This window comes from Lynx rufus, unplaced genomic scaffold (genome assembly GCF_022079265.1).
Source record: "Lynx rufus isolate CCGP_SWC_20201006 ecotype Redwood Valley unplaced genomic scaffold, mLynRuf1.p SCAF_10, whole genome shotgun sequence".
Taxonomy (NCBI): Eukaryota; Metazoa; Chordata; class Mammalia; order Carnivora; family Felidae; genus Lynx; species Lynx rufus.
The window spans coordinates 69,987,473-70,007,665 of NW_025814824.1; the positions used below are offsets into that span (position 1 = coordinate 69,987,473).

Here is a 20,193-nt window from a genome sequence, read left to right on the forward strand (position 1 = left end):
GCGGGGGGGGGGAGGGGGAGGCAAATTAAAGCAAAAAAAAAGAACTTTAAGTTCCAATTCAGAGAATGAAGAAAAAGGAACTGATGTGATTACTACAAAAGACAGGAAAAAAAAAAAAAAAACATCTCCTACTTTATTTGGGTTGTATCAATCAATAAAAACAGTCTTCTGGGGGAGCCTGGGTGGTTCAGTTGGTTAAGCGTCCCACTTGATTTCAGCTCAGGTCATAATCTCATTGTTCCTGGGATCGAGCCCCACGTCAGGCTCTGTGCTGACCAGTGCGGAACCTGCTTGGGATTCTCTCTCTCTCTCTGCCCCTCCCCTCTACTGTATAAATAAATAAAAAAATAATAGTCTTCTGGTCTTAAAAATGTTTTTAGCTTCTGACCTTAGACTTCAGCTTTGGAACCTTACTAAATAATAATAAATTCTGAAAAAGTCTCTATAATATAAAGAAGCTCATCAGAGTAAAATTTAGGATAGTGAAAAGTGAATAACCCAAAAGTTCAACTGGGAAGTAACTACAGAGGATTCACTCAATAAAATGTTATTCAACCATTACAGTGTTGGTTTTTTTTAAACAAAAACTATAGAGTTAAAAACACTCTTAAGATACGCTTAAAGAAAAAGCAAAATATAAAAAACACATGTGACATGATTATAGCTACTGCATGGTGGGAGGAAAAGTAAATGTACTAAGAAGTTAGTAATTGTATTTGGGTGATAAGATTCTGGTTTTCCTTTTCCTTTTTCTGTATCTTCCAAAGTGCCTTTAATGAGCACAAATTCTTTTATAATGGAAAGGATATTTCTTCAAGCAACTCTATTAGATGAAATATTCAAGAGATCTTAAGCCCCAGCTATATGAGCACATGGGAAGTGGAACTACAGCTGCATCAAAACAGTTCAAGCTTGCAGAACCACACAAATTTAACCTGGGAATTCAGAGAATTTGAAGCAGGGCTGTAGAGCTCAGAATGAAATCAGCGTATAATAATAGCACACTTGCATACCAAATCTGTTAAAAAATGATCCTCAGCAAACGGTCAGTCTTCGGTGCGCACAGGGGTAATGAGCCCCACGCCATGAAACATTGAATCAGTAATTCAGATAAGAGACTAGAAAGCATATTAATTGAATTCACAGATTCCACAAAATTGGCAACAGTCAATAAAAACGGAGATGACTATAATGATTCAAAAAGATATCCCGAAGCTAGAACAATGGCTAATTCCAAAAAGATTAAATTTAATAGAAAGATACAAAAATCTGCTCTTAGGTTCAAACTCACCTGCAAAGTACTGAATGGGAAGAGGATGGCTAGGCTACTTTTCAGTTCAGTGTGAGTCAGGAGTATAAATAGTGTGAGTGCCTATTAATAATGCTCATATCAGGAAAAATGATTGTTTCAATGACTTCTGCACTATCAAAACCACAGCCATAACCTTCAGACTGGGAAAGGAAATAGAAATCACCACATAGGAGATACAAACTATAGTTGGGGGGGGGGGGGGGGATAAAAAACTGCTCCATTTAGGAACAAAAAAGAAGAAAATATGAGGAGTTGATAGCTATCTTCAAACAGCTGGGAAAAAGTCATCTGGGAGAGGCATTCACCTTAACCCCTGTGGTCCTGAGAGCAGAAACAATAGGTGGGAATCAGGAAACACCACACTGCAGCTCAACATGAGGATAAATTTTTCTAACAAACTATAGCTGTCTAAAAATGGAATATTTTGTGTGAGCAAAAGCTGACCATAAGTCAGGAATAACAAAGCACAAGAACCTGCTTTCAGAGATTAAGCCTATGATGGTTTTTAAACTGACTTCTAGTAAGTTTCCGTTTCTTACCTGTACTCATAAGGAATCAGCATCACTTACGGGGAGAGAAAAGAGACTCCATACTTCAGAGGGAGACTCATGGTCTAAAGAGAAGCACATGTTTTCACCTAGTAAACCTGAAACCCACTGATAGCCTTATTTCAGTTTAAAACACCCACTTATCGGGGCACCTGGGTGGCGCAGTCGGTTAAGCGTCCAACTTCAGCCAGGTCACGATCTCGCGGTCCGTGAGTTCGAGCCCCGCGTCAGGCTCTGGGCTGATGGCTCAGAGCCTGGAGCCTGTTTCCAATTCTGTGTCTCCCTCTCTCTCTGCCCCTCCCCCGTTCATGCTCTGTTTCTCTCTGTCCCAAAAATAAATAAACATTGAAAAAAAAATTAAAAAAAATAATAAAACACCCACTTATTAAATACACTCCCCAATTCTACTTCTAGGAACTTGGTTTACGGAAGTTCCTAGTTTGGTTTATAGAAGTTCCATTTACTGTGCACACAGATCTGAAAATGTTCACTGCGGCTGCAAAAAATATTTTAAAAAATAACTTAAATGTCATTTTGTAAAGGACTCTTTAAATAATGGTACCTCCAGAAACTGGAACAATTTTTCAGACTTTCAGAGGTATGATGAATATCTACATTCAATGACAGTATAAATGCACACATGTGTAAATCTGTATTGGTGAAAATACACTCAGCCCAAATATTTAAAAATAGTATCTCTGGATAGTTGGATTTCAGGGGGCAATTTGCTTCTTTCTGCTTTCCTTCAAGTGTTGAATTTTCTAAAAGTATTTTCATCTTTATAAACAGCATATGTTTTTTGAGGGTTTTTTTAAAGATTTTTTTTAAGTTTATTTATTTATTTTGAGAGAGAGAGAGTATAAGCAGGGGAGAGCCAGAGAGGAGGAGAGAGAGAGAATCCCAAATAGGCTCTACACTGACAGCACAGGGCCCAATGCAGAGCTCAATCCCACAAACCATTCGTTGAGATCATGACCTGAGCTGAAATCAAGAGTCAGATGCTTAACTGACTGAGACACCCAGGCACTCTGCAAACGTTTTGAACTTAAAAAACCTCTTTTGGGGCGCCTGGGTGGCTCAATGGGTTAAGCGTCCGACTTTGGCTCAGGTCATGATCTCGCGGTTTGTGGGTTCGAGCCCCACATCAGGCTCTGTGCCGTCCATCCAGAGCCTGGAGCCTGCTTTGGATTCTGTTTCCCTCTCTCTCTGCCCCTCCCCCACTCACACTCTGTCTCTCAAAAAATGAACAAACATTAAAAAAAAAATTAAAAAAAAAAAAAAAACTTCTTTTGACCTATGGATATTTTTCCCCCAATATTCTGAAGCGTCTCCTCAGAAAAGATTCACAGGATATTATTAGCTCAAAAAGTATGACCATTTATAAACACTTTATAGATTTCTTATTAAACCATTATGATTACATAAATTACCAATGTTTGAAAAATGTTTATCAGATTATCCTAACACATATTCAGAGCTACAATATTTTCTAAAAGACATCTGGAAAAAAAATTTTTTTTTATACTACAGTACTATTAAAAAGAAAGAGCTGTATCTATTAGTGCTAACAAGGAAAGATGTGTATAATACAAAGATAAATGAAAGAGCAAGGTGCAAAATTGTATATATATGTTACCCCATTTTTGTTTTGAAAAACAAATGCCCCATACTTTATATGTTCATATAAGCACACAAAGAAATTTTGGTTATTCATCAGTTAACAATAGTAACATGTTACCCTGTGGGAATGGTGGCAAAGAAACTATTCACTTTACCATACAGACTTCTATGTTGCTTAAGTTGTTTTGTATATAACATGTTTTACTTGAACCAATTTTTGAAATTGCTAAATATTCTTTAAAATAAATTCACCAAAAATAAGGATTTTGTACTTTCAAATTACAAATATAATTTCTAGTATGGATTTCTAAAAGTCTGTCTTTAAGAGTTTTATATTTGTCTCTACGCTTAGCATCTGAACAATCCTGTTCAAGTATGAATTTGCTTCCAGCTATGGAGGAAATCAATGAACCACAGTTTATATATAAGAGGGCATACTTTCTCAAATGTGTGTTCTTTAAAACAATGTATCCTTTTCAAAATACACATTTAATACTCACTTTAAAGCACCAATGTGTGCTCAATACCACATAAAATGTCCCATAAAAACTGGCAACATTTATTTAGCACTACAAACTAATAATCACATTTTCCTTTCATCAGGCTTATTAACCACATAGGCTTTTCTGATAAAATACTAAGTGCATAAAACATAAGTAGACTTTGCCTTTTAGACGGTTTTATTTATTGCCACGTGGGCACTAACCGGAAAAACAACTGGGCTTGCTTCTGTTGCACGTTTTTGCAAAAACAGTTTCCCAAGTCTTTCACAGCGAGAACAACCTCCCAGCAGCAGCCCCTGATGCATAATCCCAACTGCACAAATGTACAAATCTCAATCAGTGATTGCTTCGGCTATTTCATTCTCCTTTAAAACAGCTGTATCCCAATTTGAAAACTATTCTCTTTTGTGGTGTGGCAACTTAGAGTCAAGTATCTTTTATAATCAGCGTCTTTGAGAAAGAACCTAAGCACTGGCAACTTTCCTCCTTACTGATGCCAGGCAAGCAAAAGCACACCTAGACAAGGGTTCAGAAGTGGAAGAGAGTGGGCCCGACTGGCTGACTAAGAGCCTCTTGGGCAGTACCGCCAAACACTTGGGAACCGTGCAAGGAAGCTGAGAAATCATGGAAGCCAACCCTACGCTTCACACAGCTGGAGTGGAGTAGCCCATAGAAGAGCCCTGGCTGGTCAAAGGTCACAGAACAAGCTATTGACAGAGCTCAGTTGAGAATTTACAGTCTCAGGGCACCTGGCTGGCTCAGTCAAAAGGGCATGGGACTCTTGATCTCAGGGTCATGAGTCTGAGCCCCACACTGGGGAGATTACTTACAAAAAAAAAAAAAAATTAAATAAGTAGAATTTATGGTCTTCTCACCTTCTGCCACTATTCTTTCTACCTCATACTTCTTTATAAAGTAAAATGGAAACAATAGGATCAGAAACCGTGGAAGAAATCAAATCTATTACTATTACACAAAAACTATAGAGGGTCTCCAAATCTTCTAACATGTATGGACTAAGTAAGAGGGACAGGAAGATCAAAACACTCCCAGCAAAGAAGAAGGGGCAGGGGAGGAGAGGGAATTTGCTTTTCAGTTTTATCTTGATAACTCTACATCATGGGAAGATGCAAAGGGCCCCAAGGACTGTGTCACAGGTGAGCTTGGTGCAACAGGTGATTTTTTTTTTTAAGTGCTTAGATATCACTTCTGAAGTCCCTACAAAATTCTAATATATTTCAAACTGTTTAAAAGAATTATTTATACCATAAATGCTTCATCTTTCACTTGCAAGCAGAATAGGGTGTTAAGAGACTGAAGAAACCCAAAAATGAGGTGAAGAGGAACAGAACTAGAAGGATAAATTGGCAACAAAGGAGAACACAGGTATGGAAGCCACTAGAGAGGAAAACTGTACAGGACTTGGAAATAGCTGAACAGATACAAAGATAAAAGAAAGAAAGTGATGACCAAGGTTTCTAGAAGACTAGAATCCAAGGGTCTTTGGGGGAACATGTGTGGCTAGTACAGTCCTGATATTCTTCTACATTTTTCCCCAAATAACTAAAATCAGTTTCTATTCTAAAAAGTTAAACTGAAACATTTAAACACAACAAAGTAGGGGCGCCTGGGTGGCTCAGTCGGTTGTGTCCGACTTCGGCTCAGGTCATGATCTCGAGGTGAGTTTGAGCCCCATGTCGGGCTCTGTGCTGACAGCTGAGAGCCCGGAGCCTGCTTCAGATTCTGTGTCTCCCTCTCTCTCTGCCCCTCCCCCGCTCATGCTCTCTCTGTCAAAAATAAATAAAACATTATAAAAATTTTTTAAATAAAATAAAAATAAACACAACAAAGTAGGGGGAAACTTCTAAAAATTCTTATCAAAGGTTACTAAGAGTTTTGCTGACAAAAGAATTTTGCTGATTGGGCTGCTGAACCATTTACTGTCGGAATGAACAGATCAATCTCTAAACCAGTCTTTACATCAATGAAATCCCTCTCTCATTCTTCACAGGATAATTGTAAGTAGAAAACAACACCCATGAAAGCACCTGATACAGTGCCTGGCATGTGATAGATGCTCAAAAGTTGGATCTTAAAGGTATGAAATGTCGGCTTCCCAAAACGTAGATTTGTTTAAATGTAACTTTTCTCCCTCCCTTTCCTATCTATGTCTCTCTTCAGCAGCAGGTTCAAATTTACAAGTTGTCTAGAAAATATGGACTCTTTCTCTATACCAAGACAGCTCTGTGTGGGCTCACAGAACCACACCGACTGTGAACTCTGAGACAGGAAAGTTACAGAGTGGGCTCCTTGCCCAGTCACACGACGTTCCTTCACTTCAGGTCAGGCCTTAATCTGCCCTTTTGGCAGAGAGCTGAGGACTCCCTGTCTCTGCTTCCCAAGTTCACCTCTCCCCCATCTACCCGCCCACCCCTAAGGGTTGCTGCAAGAAACCACAACTTCAAGCCTTGTTTCTCTCAAATTCAGATCAACCTAGGGGACCCACTGGTTCGATTTAAGCCCCTCTACCATTCCTATGCACTTCTAGTTAACTCATACTCTCTTTTACAATAGTTTTGTTTTCCTCCACTCTTTTCCTGTGCCCCCATCACTGTAGCCAAACAGCTCTTGCAAGCCTTTTAAAAATCACTAATCGGGGGCGCCTCGGTGGCTCAGTGGGTTAAACATCAACTCTTGATGTCGGCTCAGGCCTTGCTCTCATGGCTCATGAGACAGAGCTCCAGGGCCGGGCTCTGTGCTGACAACAAGGAGCCTCTTAGGATTCTCTCTCCTTTTCTATCTGCCCCTCCCCCTGAGCGCGCTCTCTCTCCCTCTCTCTCAAAATAAATAAACAACAAAAATCATTAACTGGCTAGACCTTCCTCCCGCCTTCTAGCCAAATTAATATTGGCCCTTACTCCTCTTCCATTCATTCACAACTCATACAAGGGTATTCGAGTAAAGTACAAAAATGAGGGTTTCTCCTCTGTAAAAAAAGATATTCAGAACTACATACATTCAGCTACAGGCACTTCTTCACTGGTACTCAATTCCTCATCTCATTTTTCACTGGGAGTAACTGGCAGAAATGCCCCACTTTCCACTAATCTTGCCACTTTATCCATATATTCAACTTCTTAGTATAGTATGACATTATGTTATTTATACGTTAGATCTTTTACTTTCCAATTTCCTATAGTTTCGTGGATATGCTATTTGGTCTTGCCAACAGTAATTTACACTAAATTGCAGTATCAACAGTCAAAATGTCAGCAGAAACTGTACATGTGTCTGCCTTTGACAAGACTGAATTTCTTGAGGGTAGGAATCAAGTCACAGTATTTATATTTCTTAACAGCATATAGAATTTGGTCTTATATGAGGCAGTCAACTGAACTGTGAAACAAGAAATAGCAAGGAAGGTATAAATAACAGGGTAAAGGAGATGAAGCATACTCTGGATTTCTTCACAAGTTATGTGACTTTGGGACGATCACATTCTCTGTGCCTCAGAAGCCTCTCCTGAGAAGTGGCAGGCATCTGGCAGTAAAAAAAAACTCCAGGATCACTCCCACCTGACAATCCAGCAAGCCCCAGGAGTTCAAAGGTCATTCCACATCCCTCTTTTCTACAACTGAAATAGCCCAGGCCACTTGGAGGCCAAAGCTGGTCTGATCACTTAGCAGTTGCACACACAGACAGCATCCCAAAATTATGGATGAGGTGCTCCCCAATATCTCGCTGGCCCATAATGGGTTGGTAATGATGTGTTTGTCTGCCATCTCCATGAGAACATGTTCACGTATGATTCCATGACCTTGAAGACAAAGCCTGCATCTTACTCCTTTTAAACCCCTACAAACCCTAGCATCCATCAACACGTTCAATCCCCTTTTAATGGAAACTGAGAGGTGGTAGTGACAGAACAAGAGAATACAAGAGTTCTGGAATCAATTATCACTCCACCAATAACCTTAGCAACTCAAAACTCACACATAAGAGGTATCATTTTGCAACTTGATGTCAAGGTGCACTGAACACTGACAAAAGCAAAGAAAATTATTTTTAAATGTACTGTTTATTGACGAATTAGCATTCTCATGCATTAAATATTCACCTGTTTTTAATAGCCCTCAGTTAAATAGTTGGGGGATTAACTGGTCTAGAATCTAGTCTGAGTTAGGAAATGTGCCACTAGATTATCTTTGAAATCCTTTCCAATTCTAAAGCTCCCAAATTTTCTATGAATAAGCGCAGGGCGATCCAAGAAACAAATCTACCTCTTCTTTACTCAGTCTGCTTAAGTAATCCAGGCGGGAGGCAAGGTACTCTGGTACAGCAGTCCCTCCACAAGTGGTTCCCAAGAAGTCGAGTGTGGCGTGGGAGCAGGCCCAGGTGCCTCACACCAAGTATACTCGAAAGCTCCTGAACTCAGAAGCAGCAACGGCCTTTGAAGCAAACTTCGTCTTATGACTTGAGAAACTTGAGTCAATCCGTCCCTTCTTTGTCCCTAACTAGCCCTAGCCTGGTAAGCAGTCACTTCTCCCATCTGCAGGATGACAAGCTGGACTAGGATCTCTAAGGTCCCTTCCAGCTGATATTCAGAAAAGCCTCCCGTGAGAACTAAAGATGGTCGGACCCCACCTCCGCCGCCCCGCACGCTGCCCAGGGGTAAATTCAAGTCCACCTGCCCATGCTCAAGTCAACCTGAAAAGCGGAACTGCGATTCCCAAACTAGGGACACAACCACCTTAGAGTATTAAGATGGGGGTGGGGACAGGACCCCGCCCTCTCTTTGGAAGGAAGTGGGCCGAGTTCCTTAGGTGCACGGGAAGGAGGTCGGAGACTTCTGATGGTCCCTGCACAGTGAGAAGGAGCTGCAGGATGGCACCCTCGGGAGCCGGGTGTGTGTTGAGGGGTGCCCTGGGCCCACGGACCGTGTCCGAGTGGCCGCTCACTCACCCACAGGCTGCTGAAGTAGTCCAGCCCGCGGCAGATGAGCGCGCCGGCGTGCGCCAGCAGCACCTGCACGCCCAGGTAGCTGCCGAGGCAGTAGAGGCCGTAGAGGAGCGGGCCGCCGGCGCCCAGCAGCAGCAGCAGGCGGCGGCGGCGCAGCGCCTGCTCGCCCAGGGCCTCAACGCCGTAGTCGGCGAAGCAGAGCGGCAGCAGCAGCGCGGCCAGCACGATGGGCGTGTGCGCGCGGTGCAGGCGCTGCAGCCAGTGGCGGCCCAGGCGCGTCAGCGAGCTCTTGAAGGGGTGCAGGAAGGTGCCGCACAGCACGGCCCACAGCAGTGGCCGCAGGAAGGCCTCCAGGATGAAGTAGACGAGCACGGCGGCGCCGCAGCACAGGCACACGAACAGCACGGCCCCCGTATTGTAGAAGGCCTGCTTGATGGGCTTGTCGAAGCGCAGCGCCAGCGCCGGCGTCCTAGGGGTCTCCCCGCAGCTGGCCCCGCTTCCCGGCCCGACCGCGCGCGGGACCCGCGGCGCCCGACCCGGGGAGCCCCGTGGGCTGGGCGCCTCGGCAGGGCGGCAGTCGTCGGCCATGGTGCCTCTGCTGCCGCCGCCAAGAGGCGGTACTGGAAAGCCGAGCGAGAGTCGCGGGAAAGAGGTAAAGGCGCTCTGCGCGCAGCATTATGGACGTTGTAGTTCCTAGCTGGCCACTGAGCGCCTACAGGCCCCATGGGGAACTACAATTCCCAGAGGGTGTGGAGAGTGTTCTTTCTCCCCCAATTTCCTCCGCCCATTGGTCCCTGCAGATGCAGGTAACAGGTTTCTGGGCTCATCATCTGCAGAGAGAGAAAAAAAAAAGTTCCTCACCCATTGGTTAAAGTTAACTTTTCAAGGGGCGGAATTCCAAGAGGCACTACGTTCACAGTTTGAAAATCCAGGCTGTACATTAGAATCCCAGGGTGGAGGAGCACTTGTGCAAGACGATCCCCACATTCAATTTTATTGGTTTATTTAAGAAGCAAAGTGCTTGCTCTGGTGTAGGACTTTAAATAGCAGGGGCACCTGGCTGGCTCAGTTCATTAAGTATCTGACTCCATTTCGGCTCAGGTCATGATCTCAATGGGGTGATGGAGCCTGCATCAGGTTCTGGGTCAGGTTTTGCGCTGACGGCTCAGGTCCTACCTGGGATTCTCTCTCTCTGTCCCTCCCCTGCTCGTGCACACACTCACTCTCTCTCTCTCCTTCAAAATAAATAAACATTTTTTTTTTCCTAGCGACTACCGGGGTGCACCTAGGTGGCTCAGTCGGTTAAGCGTCCAACTTCAGCTTAGGTCATGATCTCACAGTTTGTGGGTTCGAGCCCTGCGTGGGGCTCTGTGCTGACAGCTCAGAGCCTTGAGCCTGCTTTGGATTCTGTGTCTCCCTCTTTCTCTGCCCCTGCCCTGCTCATGCTCTGTCTCTGTCTCAAAAATAAATAAAACATTAAAAAAAATTTTTAATAAATAAAATAGCGATTACTGTATGTCAGACCCTGTTCTAAGTGCCTCATTCACTGAATCCTTAGAACAATCCTACAGAGAACATGGTGTTATTATCCCCACTTTACAAAAAGGAAAACTGAGGCACAGAGAAGTTAAGTACCTAGCCAAGGTCACACAGCTACTAAGTAGTAAAGGCTTAATTCAAACTCAGAATCTGGCTCCTAAGTCAATTGTTTTACCTACTATGCTAACTGGTCTGACAAGTGATCTTTGGCATGTTTTTTAAAGCTCCTCAGTGGACTGTAATGTACAGCTACTGTTGCCATTGGGGTAGGTGTCAGTGAGCGAGCTATCTAAACTCGTAAAAGAGCCCTAGACCAGAGTCCCAAACTGCCACTATTTCTTTTTGAGACCTAAGGTCAGGTCGCTTGAGGCCCCAACCCCAATTTCCCCTCTGTCACATGGAAATGACAATAACAGAAGCTCTTGTCTCAGAAAAGAAAAAGAGGAAGCTCTAGGGGAGTGCAAAGTGCTTCTGTTATTATGTTGGAAAGGTCCTGGGACCCAAGCCTACTAACACCTCAAACACCACCTAAAAAACAACATTTTTGTTAAAAGGAGATGAAAGAAGGGAGGGCAGAAGAAAGGAAAAAGAAAAAAGAAAAAAAGAGCAAGCAGGCAGGCTTTACTGAGTACCCAATCTGTGATTGCTTTGAAACCCTGCAGGTTACCCTTTTTCTGTTTTCAATAAGTTTTCATATTAATTTAAACATAATTTAAAAAAAATTTTTTAATGTTTATTTTGGAGAGAGAGAAAGACAGAACACAAGCAGGGGAGGGGCAGAGAGAGAGGGAGACACAGAATCTGAAGCAGGCTCCAGGCTCTGAGCTGTCAGCACAGAGCCCGACGTGGGGCTTGAACCCACAAACCGTGAGATCGTGACCTGAGCCGAAGCCGGACGCCCAACCGACTGAGCCACCCAGGTGCCCCAATTTAAACAGAATTTGTGTTTCTCTTCTAAAGTAGACAGGACAAATGTCATTATCCACAGGTTTCAGATGACGAAATTATTGCTTACTAAGGGTTGGAGGCAAGGAGATTCAGAGCATAAAGCAAAAGAAAAAATAATTCCTTTCCATCCCATTTTTTTTTTTAGGTTTCAGGTCACAGCTCTTGTTTTTCAAGTGGTCTTTGGACTTTGACTCTGTAAATATATTGCTTCAGTGGTCTTATATTTGCTTTACTTCTTTACTTTGTCTAGAGCTGCTGAGACTGTGGTTGCAATCATGGCCACATTTGCTTTCAGTGCCTGTTTTACACTGACCCCAAGCTCTTATTTATATTGCAATAAAGCCTTAGCCTCCCTCCCAAAAAGTCCTCGGTAATGAGTAGGGAATCCCAAAGAGGGTACCTTACAAATGCCCAGAGCCATGAGTCCACCACCAACCACCCTGTATCCACCCTGCAGCCCACACCGCTGCCTGACTCCAGTTCCTGTCATAGAATTGCCAGTGCCTATGTCACTATTCCCAGATCCTGGATACTCCCAAACTTCTAATCCTCAGAGTGCCAAAGAGCTGGGTTCCACTCAGAGATGGGGAGGAAGTCCCTCTCCGACTTGCCCACCCTGTGCCCTTTTGTGACCCAAACCCTAAACCAGGCAACTTGTACTCAGTGTATTGTATCTCTTTCCATGAAGAGTTCCTTCCATGTCTGGCCTTCTGTCCTCTAGCGACAGGGGCTCAGAACCTACCCAAAAAAGTAGGTGAGGTAACAAAGACCAAGCATCCTCTGTCCTCCTCCAACCAAAGACTCAGCTCTCTTCCTCTGGTTAGGAAAAAAAAAAAAAAAGTTCCATTTTACCAAAGTATGGTTGCCTAAACTGTTTGGGGCCCCAGCTCAGCAAATCAAAAATCAAAAATCCCCTGTCATGGTGTTCTGCTTCCAAGTCACAGCAAAAGGCAAAATGCTGACTATTTCAAAACTGTTCTAATAGCCAAAGCAATAGAACTGACAAGTGTCCAATAGAATTTCTAGTCAAGAATGGAATTCTGACAGAAATGATGGCCGCAGCACTGGAAACGAACTAGACTAACATTTATATGGTCTAATGTAAGGCTGGGTTCCCACAGAATTTTGCTTACCATGCTATGGCTGTACTTACCACACTATGGTCAAAGTTAAGCGGTTTACATGGGTTTGCTTCATCTCTGTGCCCCCGGCACCAGACACAGCGTATGACATTCATAGTACAAAGCAGAAGCTCAGGGTTTGCTGAGCAAGTGCATGAGCAGTAGCCTTTCAAAAAGCCTGTTTGTGCTTCCTCCAGGAAATGCTACTGAAACGCTGAGAAAGTTTCTGGTAGGCATTCTTGTGGTTGAGAGCAGAGACAAATTAAAATACTGAGGTGTAGGACCCACAAACTAAATTTGAGAAGGGTACGCACAGTCCACCCAATCCTCTAGCTCATAGGATGTATGCTTTTAGGCCTCTCCTCCAAATCACAAGGCTACTTGAGTTTTCTTTGTTGGCCCCACTCCAACCGCCTCAGGCAAGGACAGCCTCCACGGACATCTAGGATACAGTGGAGGTAAAATGGACTCGGGAGTGGATCAAGCTGCCTTTGGCCTTCCTGTTGCAGAACCCATCAATTCCCTGATCATTTAAACCAGTTTTAGTCAGGTTTCACATTTCTTGCAACAGAAAGCTTTCTGGCAGAGAAAATAATACCTATATCATTGGCTGCTGTGGGGATTTGCGAAATAAGAGTGTGTCTAAAGCAGCAGCATAGTGCTTGGGATATGGTGAGAATCTGACAGTGGTCCTCAGGGTGACAAAGCGGCTCTCTTGAAGCCAAAGAGGTAGCTCTTAAACAACGGTTAAATGTCCACAGACTCTCCCCCCCACCCCCCGCCCCTTCCCCAAGGTATGGAGATAAAAGCCCCAGAGATAAAGCAAACACAGGTGGGAGAGGATTCTCCAGAGCATTGTATCTTGGAGTTCTCCAAGTGTCTCTACAAACATTTGCTGAATTGTGCTGAGCCCTTGTTGTGCACAAAATCCAGTGCCTACAATGGAGTGTGTATGAACAAACAAAGGAAACAAAAGAGACAAACCAATAGACTCTTTAACTATAGAGAACAGATGGTTACCAAAGGTGGGGGGAGGGAGAGGGGAACTAGGTGAAGGGGATTAAGAGTACACTTATCTTAATGAACACCCAGTAATATAGAGAATTGTTGAATCACTATATGGTACACCTGAAACTAATTTAACACTGTTAACTCTACTGGAATTAAAAAATAAGCAAAACAAAAAACCATGCAGTGTGTAAGTCACGTATCAAGTGGTATGTATGCACGGTGGAGGAGGAGAGATCATGTGAAAAAGTAATCAAACAGACATGCATTCAAATTCCAAATAGGAATTACCACTTTTCTTTGCTAAGTCCAAGGCAGACATTGCTAATCAGCCACTGATCTCTTTCTCCCTGAGCCTAACATAGCCTCAAGATCCTTGGGGCACCCAGGCGACTCAGTTGGTTGAGTGTCTGACTTCGGCTCAGGTCCTGATCTCGCAGTTTGCAAGTTCGAGCCCCACACCGGGCTCTGTTGTCAGCACACAGCCCACCTTGGATCCTCTGTCCCCCTCTCTCTGTCTTGTGCTCTCTCTCAAAAAATAAGTAAACTTTACAAATAAATATATTTGAAAACTCCTCAGCAGAACATTGTAGGGAACCACTATCAACTAAACAAAGTAGGCACAAAAGATGAAATTTACTTGCCTTCCCTACCATGGATGTCTGATACTAGATAAAATTGGCAGGCTAAAATGGTAGATAACTGTTTTAGGAAGCTTAGGAAGGGGGTGCCTGAGTGGTTCGGTCGGTTAAGTGTCCGACTCCGGCTCAGGTCATGATCTCACCAGTTTGTGAGTTTGAGCCCTGCACAGGGCTCTTGGCTGTCAGCACGGAGTCTGCTTCAGATCCTCTGTCCCCCTCTCTCTCTACCCCTCCCCTGTTTGCCTGTGCACTCTCTCTCAAACATAAAATAAACATTGTTTAGGAAGTTAATCAGTGCATATGTGAGAAATTACTAAGAGATTAAAAAAAATCTCAGTGGCTGAAGAACAAATATTGCCAACAAGTCCGATACCATCCCTAACTACACACCCCCCCTTCCCAGTCTGGAACACATGACCCCACTTACTGCATGGGTCCTGCCAATTCCCTGAGTAAAGTGTAGCCTTTCCTGCCTCTAGGCTCCCATCCTTCAGGTCTGTGCCTTCCAGCTTCAGCCAATCTTCCATGCCATGTCAACAAAGATAATCTTACTAGTTAATGAAAGGATTAGTGAAGAGATTATCAAATTGATTCAGCGAACTCAACTGAGGCCCATGTACCCAGGAGAGAACCAGGTGATTAAGAAGCTTGGGCAGTTCTTTTGGGAAACACCCCCCCACCCCAACACACACACCCCCTCTAAAAAAATTTTTAAGTCTGCAACCAAGGTAGCGTACTCTTCTAGGGTGGGAGGAAGGTGGGTTGGGAAGATGGGTGAATTTCGTGATTAACAATTCTGTGCTGAAAGCCAGAGTGCCTATCCTGAAAGTGGTTAGTCTTAGGTGTCCTCAGTTGTGGCTCTGCGTCTTTACGGGTCAGACTTACATTTTTTCTGGAATGGTTGAGTTTGAGAATCACAGATCAGGATTTGGAATGCTTAGCCTGCCCCTTCCTTGGCTCTACTCCTAACAATACGCTGAAACGAAGGCTGAGGCCACCCAGGGTATAAACGCCCACCCTTCTGGGTAAATCAGAGTAAGAATGAAAACCAGAAGATGCTGGATGCATTTCAAATTGGCCAAACTAATCCTTCTTTATTTATAAGTAAACTATTGGCATTTGAGAATCAAGTGTCACTTGTTTGTATGTTCTTGGCAACACATGGTGATGTCACTGAAGCCTCTGGGCGGTCTCTCTCTGCCCTCCTGCTCCACTCAATTCTCTACATTGAAGCCAGAGTGACCTTTCTCAAATACAATCTGATCCCTTCAAAGCCTCCTTAACCCTGGGAAGAGTCCAGCCTCTTTACTATGCCTCCCGAGGTCCTCTGTGATGGGGCCACTCTCACCTTTACTCCCCACTCCCTGCCTCGTCCTTTATCCCTCAGCACTGTGGTGGAATGCATAATGGCCACGTCCTAACCCCTACAACCTGTTAGGTGTGCTGCCTTCCATGGTAAGAGGAACTTTGCAGATGTGATTAAAGATTTTGAGAAGGGAGATTATCCTGGGTTATACAGGTAGAGTCTAAGTGTAATCTCAAATATCTTTATCAGAGTGAGGGAGAGAGAGGAGGCTACCTAAGAGGAGAAGCAATCTGACCTAGGATGCAGAGAAATTGGAGTGCTGGGGCCACAGGCCAAGGAATGCCCACAGCTACCAGAAGCTGGAAGAGGCAAGGAAGGATCCTCTCCCCTGGATTTCCCAGAAGAAATCAGCCCTGCCATCATCTTGATTTTAGCTCCATAAGATTCAGTTCAGACTTCTGGCCTCCGGACTTGCAAGAGAACACATTTCAGTCATTTTAAGACTAAATATATGGTAATTTGTTACAGAAGCAATGGGAAACTCATACAAACCTTGTCCAATGGCAGTGGTTCCCGAACACATCCTGCTGGTCTTTCTTCTGGAGTTGCTCTCCTTTTTCCTGGGGGTCTCTCCCATACCTTTTGCCTGCTTTACTCCTACCCCTTCCTTAAGATTCAGCTTTAGGCCCAGTGCCTACTCTCCTGGTTGCCCCAGGCTGGGTGAGGGTCTCTACTCCAGGTTTGCACCACACCTGAGTACATCCTTCCCACCGCAGTCACCAATAGGTATTATCATGGTATTTATGTGTCTGTCTCCCCACTAAGCTGTGCACCTCTTAGGGGCAGAAATCAAAAGCTGTTCTTCCTGCAGTCCCCCCTGTTTCATGTCTAGCACAGGAACTGGCACATAAGAATCCCCAATAAGTGTTGAAGGAACGAATGAACAAGTGGTCAAGGCTTCTTGACCTCCCAGATTCAGGTGACTTTGACATCCACTCCACTTCTGCTGTCTGTTCTTGCAGCTTATCCCCTGGCCCTTGCCCCTGGCACTGAGCCCTAAGGAAATCCCAAGTCAAACATCAGCCAGGAGCAGGTCTGACAGATGAACTATCCACTGAGTATCCTGCAAAATAAATACCACAGGGAACACTTAGAATACCAAGAAATAACGAAATACTGTACCGTATTTGTTTTCTTGGGGGGTGAAGATCAGCCTATAGTGCAGAATGTGGTAATGCCTAATTCTTTCTTAAAGTGACATTCCTTGAGCTTCTCAATCGAGCCCCCATAGCACTGACCACTCAGCTACTACTTTCTGCAATTCCCATACCTCCATAAGGATTCAGGAGACTCTACTACTAAACTCTAACTATTCCTAACATATAATACGATTTAGCTCCCAGTAAGACCTGTAACTGAAATTCTGAGAGCTAGTTTTGTGCTACAACGGATTAATACTGTATACCTGAAATGGGGTCATAGGCCTCCATTTACTATTTGATAAAGGTATTAAGCTGAAGCTATGAACACAATTTTGTTCTGCACACTGTTTCTCTAGAAGGACTTTTACCTGACTACTGCCACAGGACTTTACTCTTTGTCAGACAAGACAGGCTGCCAATCTTCTCCAAGGTCTACGAATTCAGGAAGACTTTACTAATGGAAAGCATGTAAAACAAACCACAGAAAACCAAAACAGACCACAGCAAAGCAATACGGAATTACAAACTAACTTTAATTACATCAACAGGAAGAATTTCAAACCATGTTGAGAATTTATAGTTTAAAGTTTAAATCTGGCTAATGTATCCTAACTGTGACATAATTCTCAAAGATGAAAGTATTTGAGATGGAAAATGGACAGAATAATCATTTAGGTAGCATCTAGGAATATTGCTACAATTACTTTACATAAATAGAAATCCATGTCTTTATTAGTAAGGTTTCACGTCTTGGAGTAAAAATTCACATAGGACAGGCTTATAAATATACATAAATCTCAAAATCAATAACAATTGAACATTAGGTACACAATTATTATAAAACAAATATAACCCATCGGTGTCTATTTAAAGGCATAGTTTTTTACAAAATAGTATTTGTAGACAGTCTCAAAAAAGTATATGAATACTCCTGGAGCTAGACTATTCCAGCATGTCAGCATGTCTGTGGGAATAAGGCAAGTGGGGAAGCTGCACTCACTCTTCCAGATGGCAGGACATCGTATGTGATGAAACGGTAACTACTCCAGTGACCCGGGTGAATGCCACAACACCCGCCACACCCCATGACCCTAGGGAATCGCTTACCCTCCAGAAGAACGGACCTTAACAGCTATTTGCCTAATGGCAAATATCCTGGGGGGGGGGGGGGAGGGAGAACTGAAAACAATCCAGCATCAGTGTATTTTACGTGAAAAATCTCAAAGAGCCTGAGGAATCACTTCAATTTTCAGTCTCCAGACATACTTAAAATCACATTAGCATAGCCTCTACTTTGTGACAAGGAACTTCTACTCAAGTCGTTTGTTAAGTATAAAAACAAAGAAGTCCAACTTGAAACTAAATACCTGAATAGGGAATCTAAATACAAATCAGGTACAGGCTGTATCAACATGCCATTTACTCTGTTAACATTAGCTTTAGTTTCTTAACTAAACGTATAGAAAAGTCAAACTCAACAATGATACGTTATATATTTTTAACAATTCATAGAATGTTGAGTGGTGGAGGCAAGGCTTAAAAAAAGGAATCCTTTCTACAAACTAAATTCCTATAAACTAAAGGGTAGTTTTGCCTGCAATCTGCACAATGTTTTTTATCTCTTCAGTTTTACAGTGTTCAAGAGATCAGAAATAGGAACAATCCTGACAAAGACCTTCACATGGGTATGGCATGTAAATATAGAGATTTATGTATATCTTATAATGTATGTACAAATATATATACAAACACACTGAGATTAATCCAGCCGTTCACTAAACATAACCAATTCTGTTTAGAGAACAAGGATACACACTTATATACAATTATATACAGCAAAGTATACACATCTCAGCATCTGGCCTAGTGCAGGGGCTCCCGAACATTTTTCCATTAGGATACACAAAGGAGAGGCTATAGTCATGTGTGTAAAACTCTCCCCTGGGTGTAACAGATTTAGATAACCCTTGAAAAGAAATCTACAGGGAAATAAATTATTCTTAAACACTGTAATCCCCACCATGAAGAGCAATTCGACAGTAAAAGTCATTCATGATTTCCACAGCTCAGAGTATTTAAAACTGCTGCTCACTCGGTTCTGAATTTACTGCAACAGAGCTGAGGAGCGGAAACGGAGACTGCAAAGCCTAAAATCTTTACCATCTGGCCCTTTACAGAAAAAGTATGCAGACCCCAGGCTAGAGCCAAGAAGGACACACAACCTCAGGGGTAACATCTTGGAAACACAAAATCCAGAATATAGGTGGTAAACTTAATTACAGAAGTTGTAGGAAAAACTATCTGGGATGAAAAATCTATCCTGAGTGGTCCCAACTTTCCGATTTCCTTAACAACAAAAGCCAGCTTAAGATCATTAAATATGGCTCCTGCATTTTGTTTTTGAAATCATGGTTATAAATTCAGTTTTGAGACTACAGTGGCACAATAAAAGGGCACTGGGTTCCAAACAAGAAGACCTGAGGTTTTAGGTAAATCACTTCTAAAAATTAACTAAGACAAATACATTCTTCCAGTATTGTCCAATCTATACATTAAAAAAAAAAAAAAACTATTAAAAGCACTAAAATGACTGATAAAACAAAGACTAAATGTTTTTAAGAAGGAAGTTGAAATAAACCGTACCCCTTTCCCCAAATAGAACTATAAAAGTCCTCCTGTTTATTGTGAATCAGTAAAGAGAGGAAAAAGCACCTACCTAATTTGAGTGTGGAGAGTGGGTTCCATTTAATAAATGTGTAGGATAGTGTGGGGTAATCCACATTAAGTGCTTAGAACAGCACTAAATACATTTAGCTGTTATTATTCTCTTCAGGAATTTTATAAAAAAAAATGGTTAGGCATCTCCCCTGTGACAAGTAGTATGCTGGAAAATGGGAATATAGAGATAAAATAGAAATTTATTTTTGTAATAGGTAAGAATAAATGAAACTGAAGTCTACAGAATTTTAATTTCAGTGTGCCTATAATGATTCTGTGAAATGACAGTGCAATGCCGTTCTGCATCCCTGGTCTGTGAATTCTTATTTGTGAACAACCATTATTGTTAAAAATATCCACTAAGTTTCGCTGTAGGATAAAATAGCACGGCTAGTAACCATCTTCCTATTTGTGTTTCAGAAGTTCAGTGTTCACTAAAGAAATGGTTTATGGTTTGATCACAAGTGGGAGCATACAAAAATGTTGGCTGGCCAGTTTGGCACTATATACGAAATATAAGCCTCTGAACCAACCAAACTTGGCACAGAAGTACAGTCATTTACTTATTCTGTTGAACAATGGTTGCTGAATGCCTACTGTGTAGCAGTGCCTGTTACAATGATGAGGAACAAGAAATGGTCCCTGCATCAGGGAGCTAGCAAGGGAGGGTGAGCAAGAGTTTGAAGTGCAATGAGTAATACGATGGGGAAGGCCAGTGTGCTGTGGGAGCACACAGCGGGGACCAAAACCTATCTAGTCCAGGGGAGT

The 20,193-nt window shown here is 42.8% G+C and overlaps 1 protein-coding gene across 2 annotated transcripts in view; it reads right to left on the reverse strand.

Moving 5' to 3' along the window:
• Positions 1 to 9,530, reverse strand: part of TMEM245 (transmembrane protein 245) — a 98,332-nt gene extending 88,802 nt beyond the window's left edge. For both annotated transcript variants that reach the window (XM_047067450.1, XM_047067449.1), the window contains exon 1: positions 8,946 to 9,530. In XM_047067450.1, the coding sequence (XP_046923406.1) occupies positions 8,946 to 9,530 (585 nt within the window). The remainder of the gene's footprint in view (positions 1 to 8,945) is intronic.
• Between the last annotated feature and the right edge of the window lie 10,663 nt (positions 9,531 to 20,193).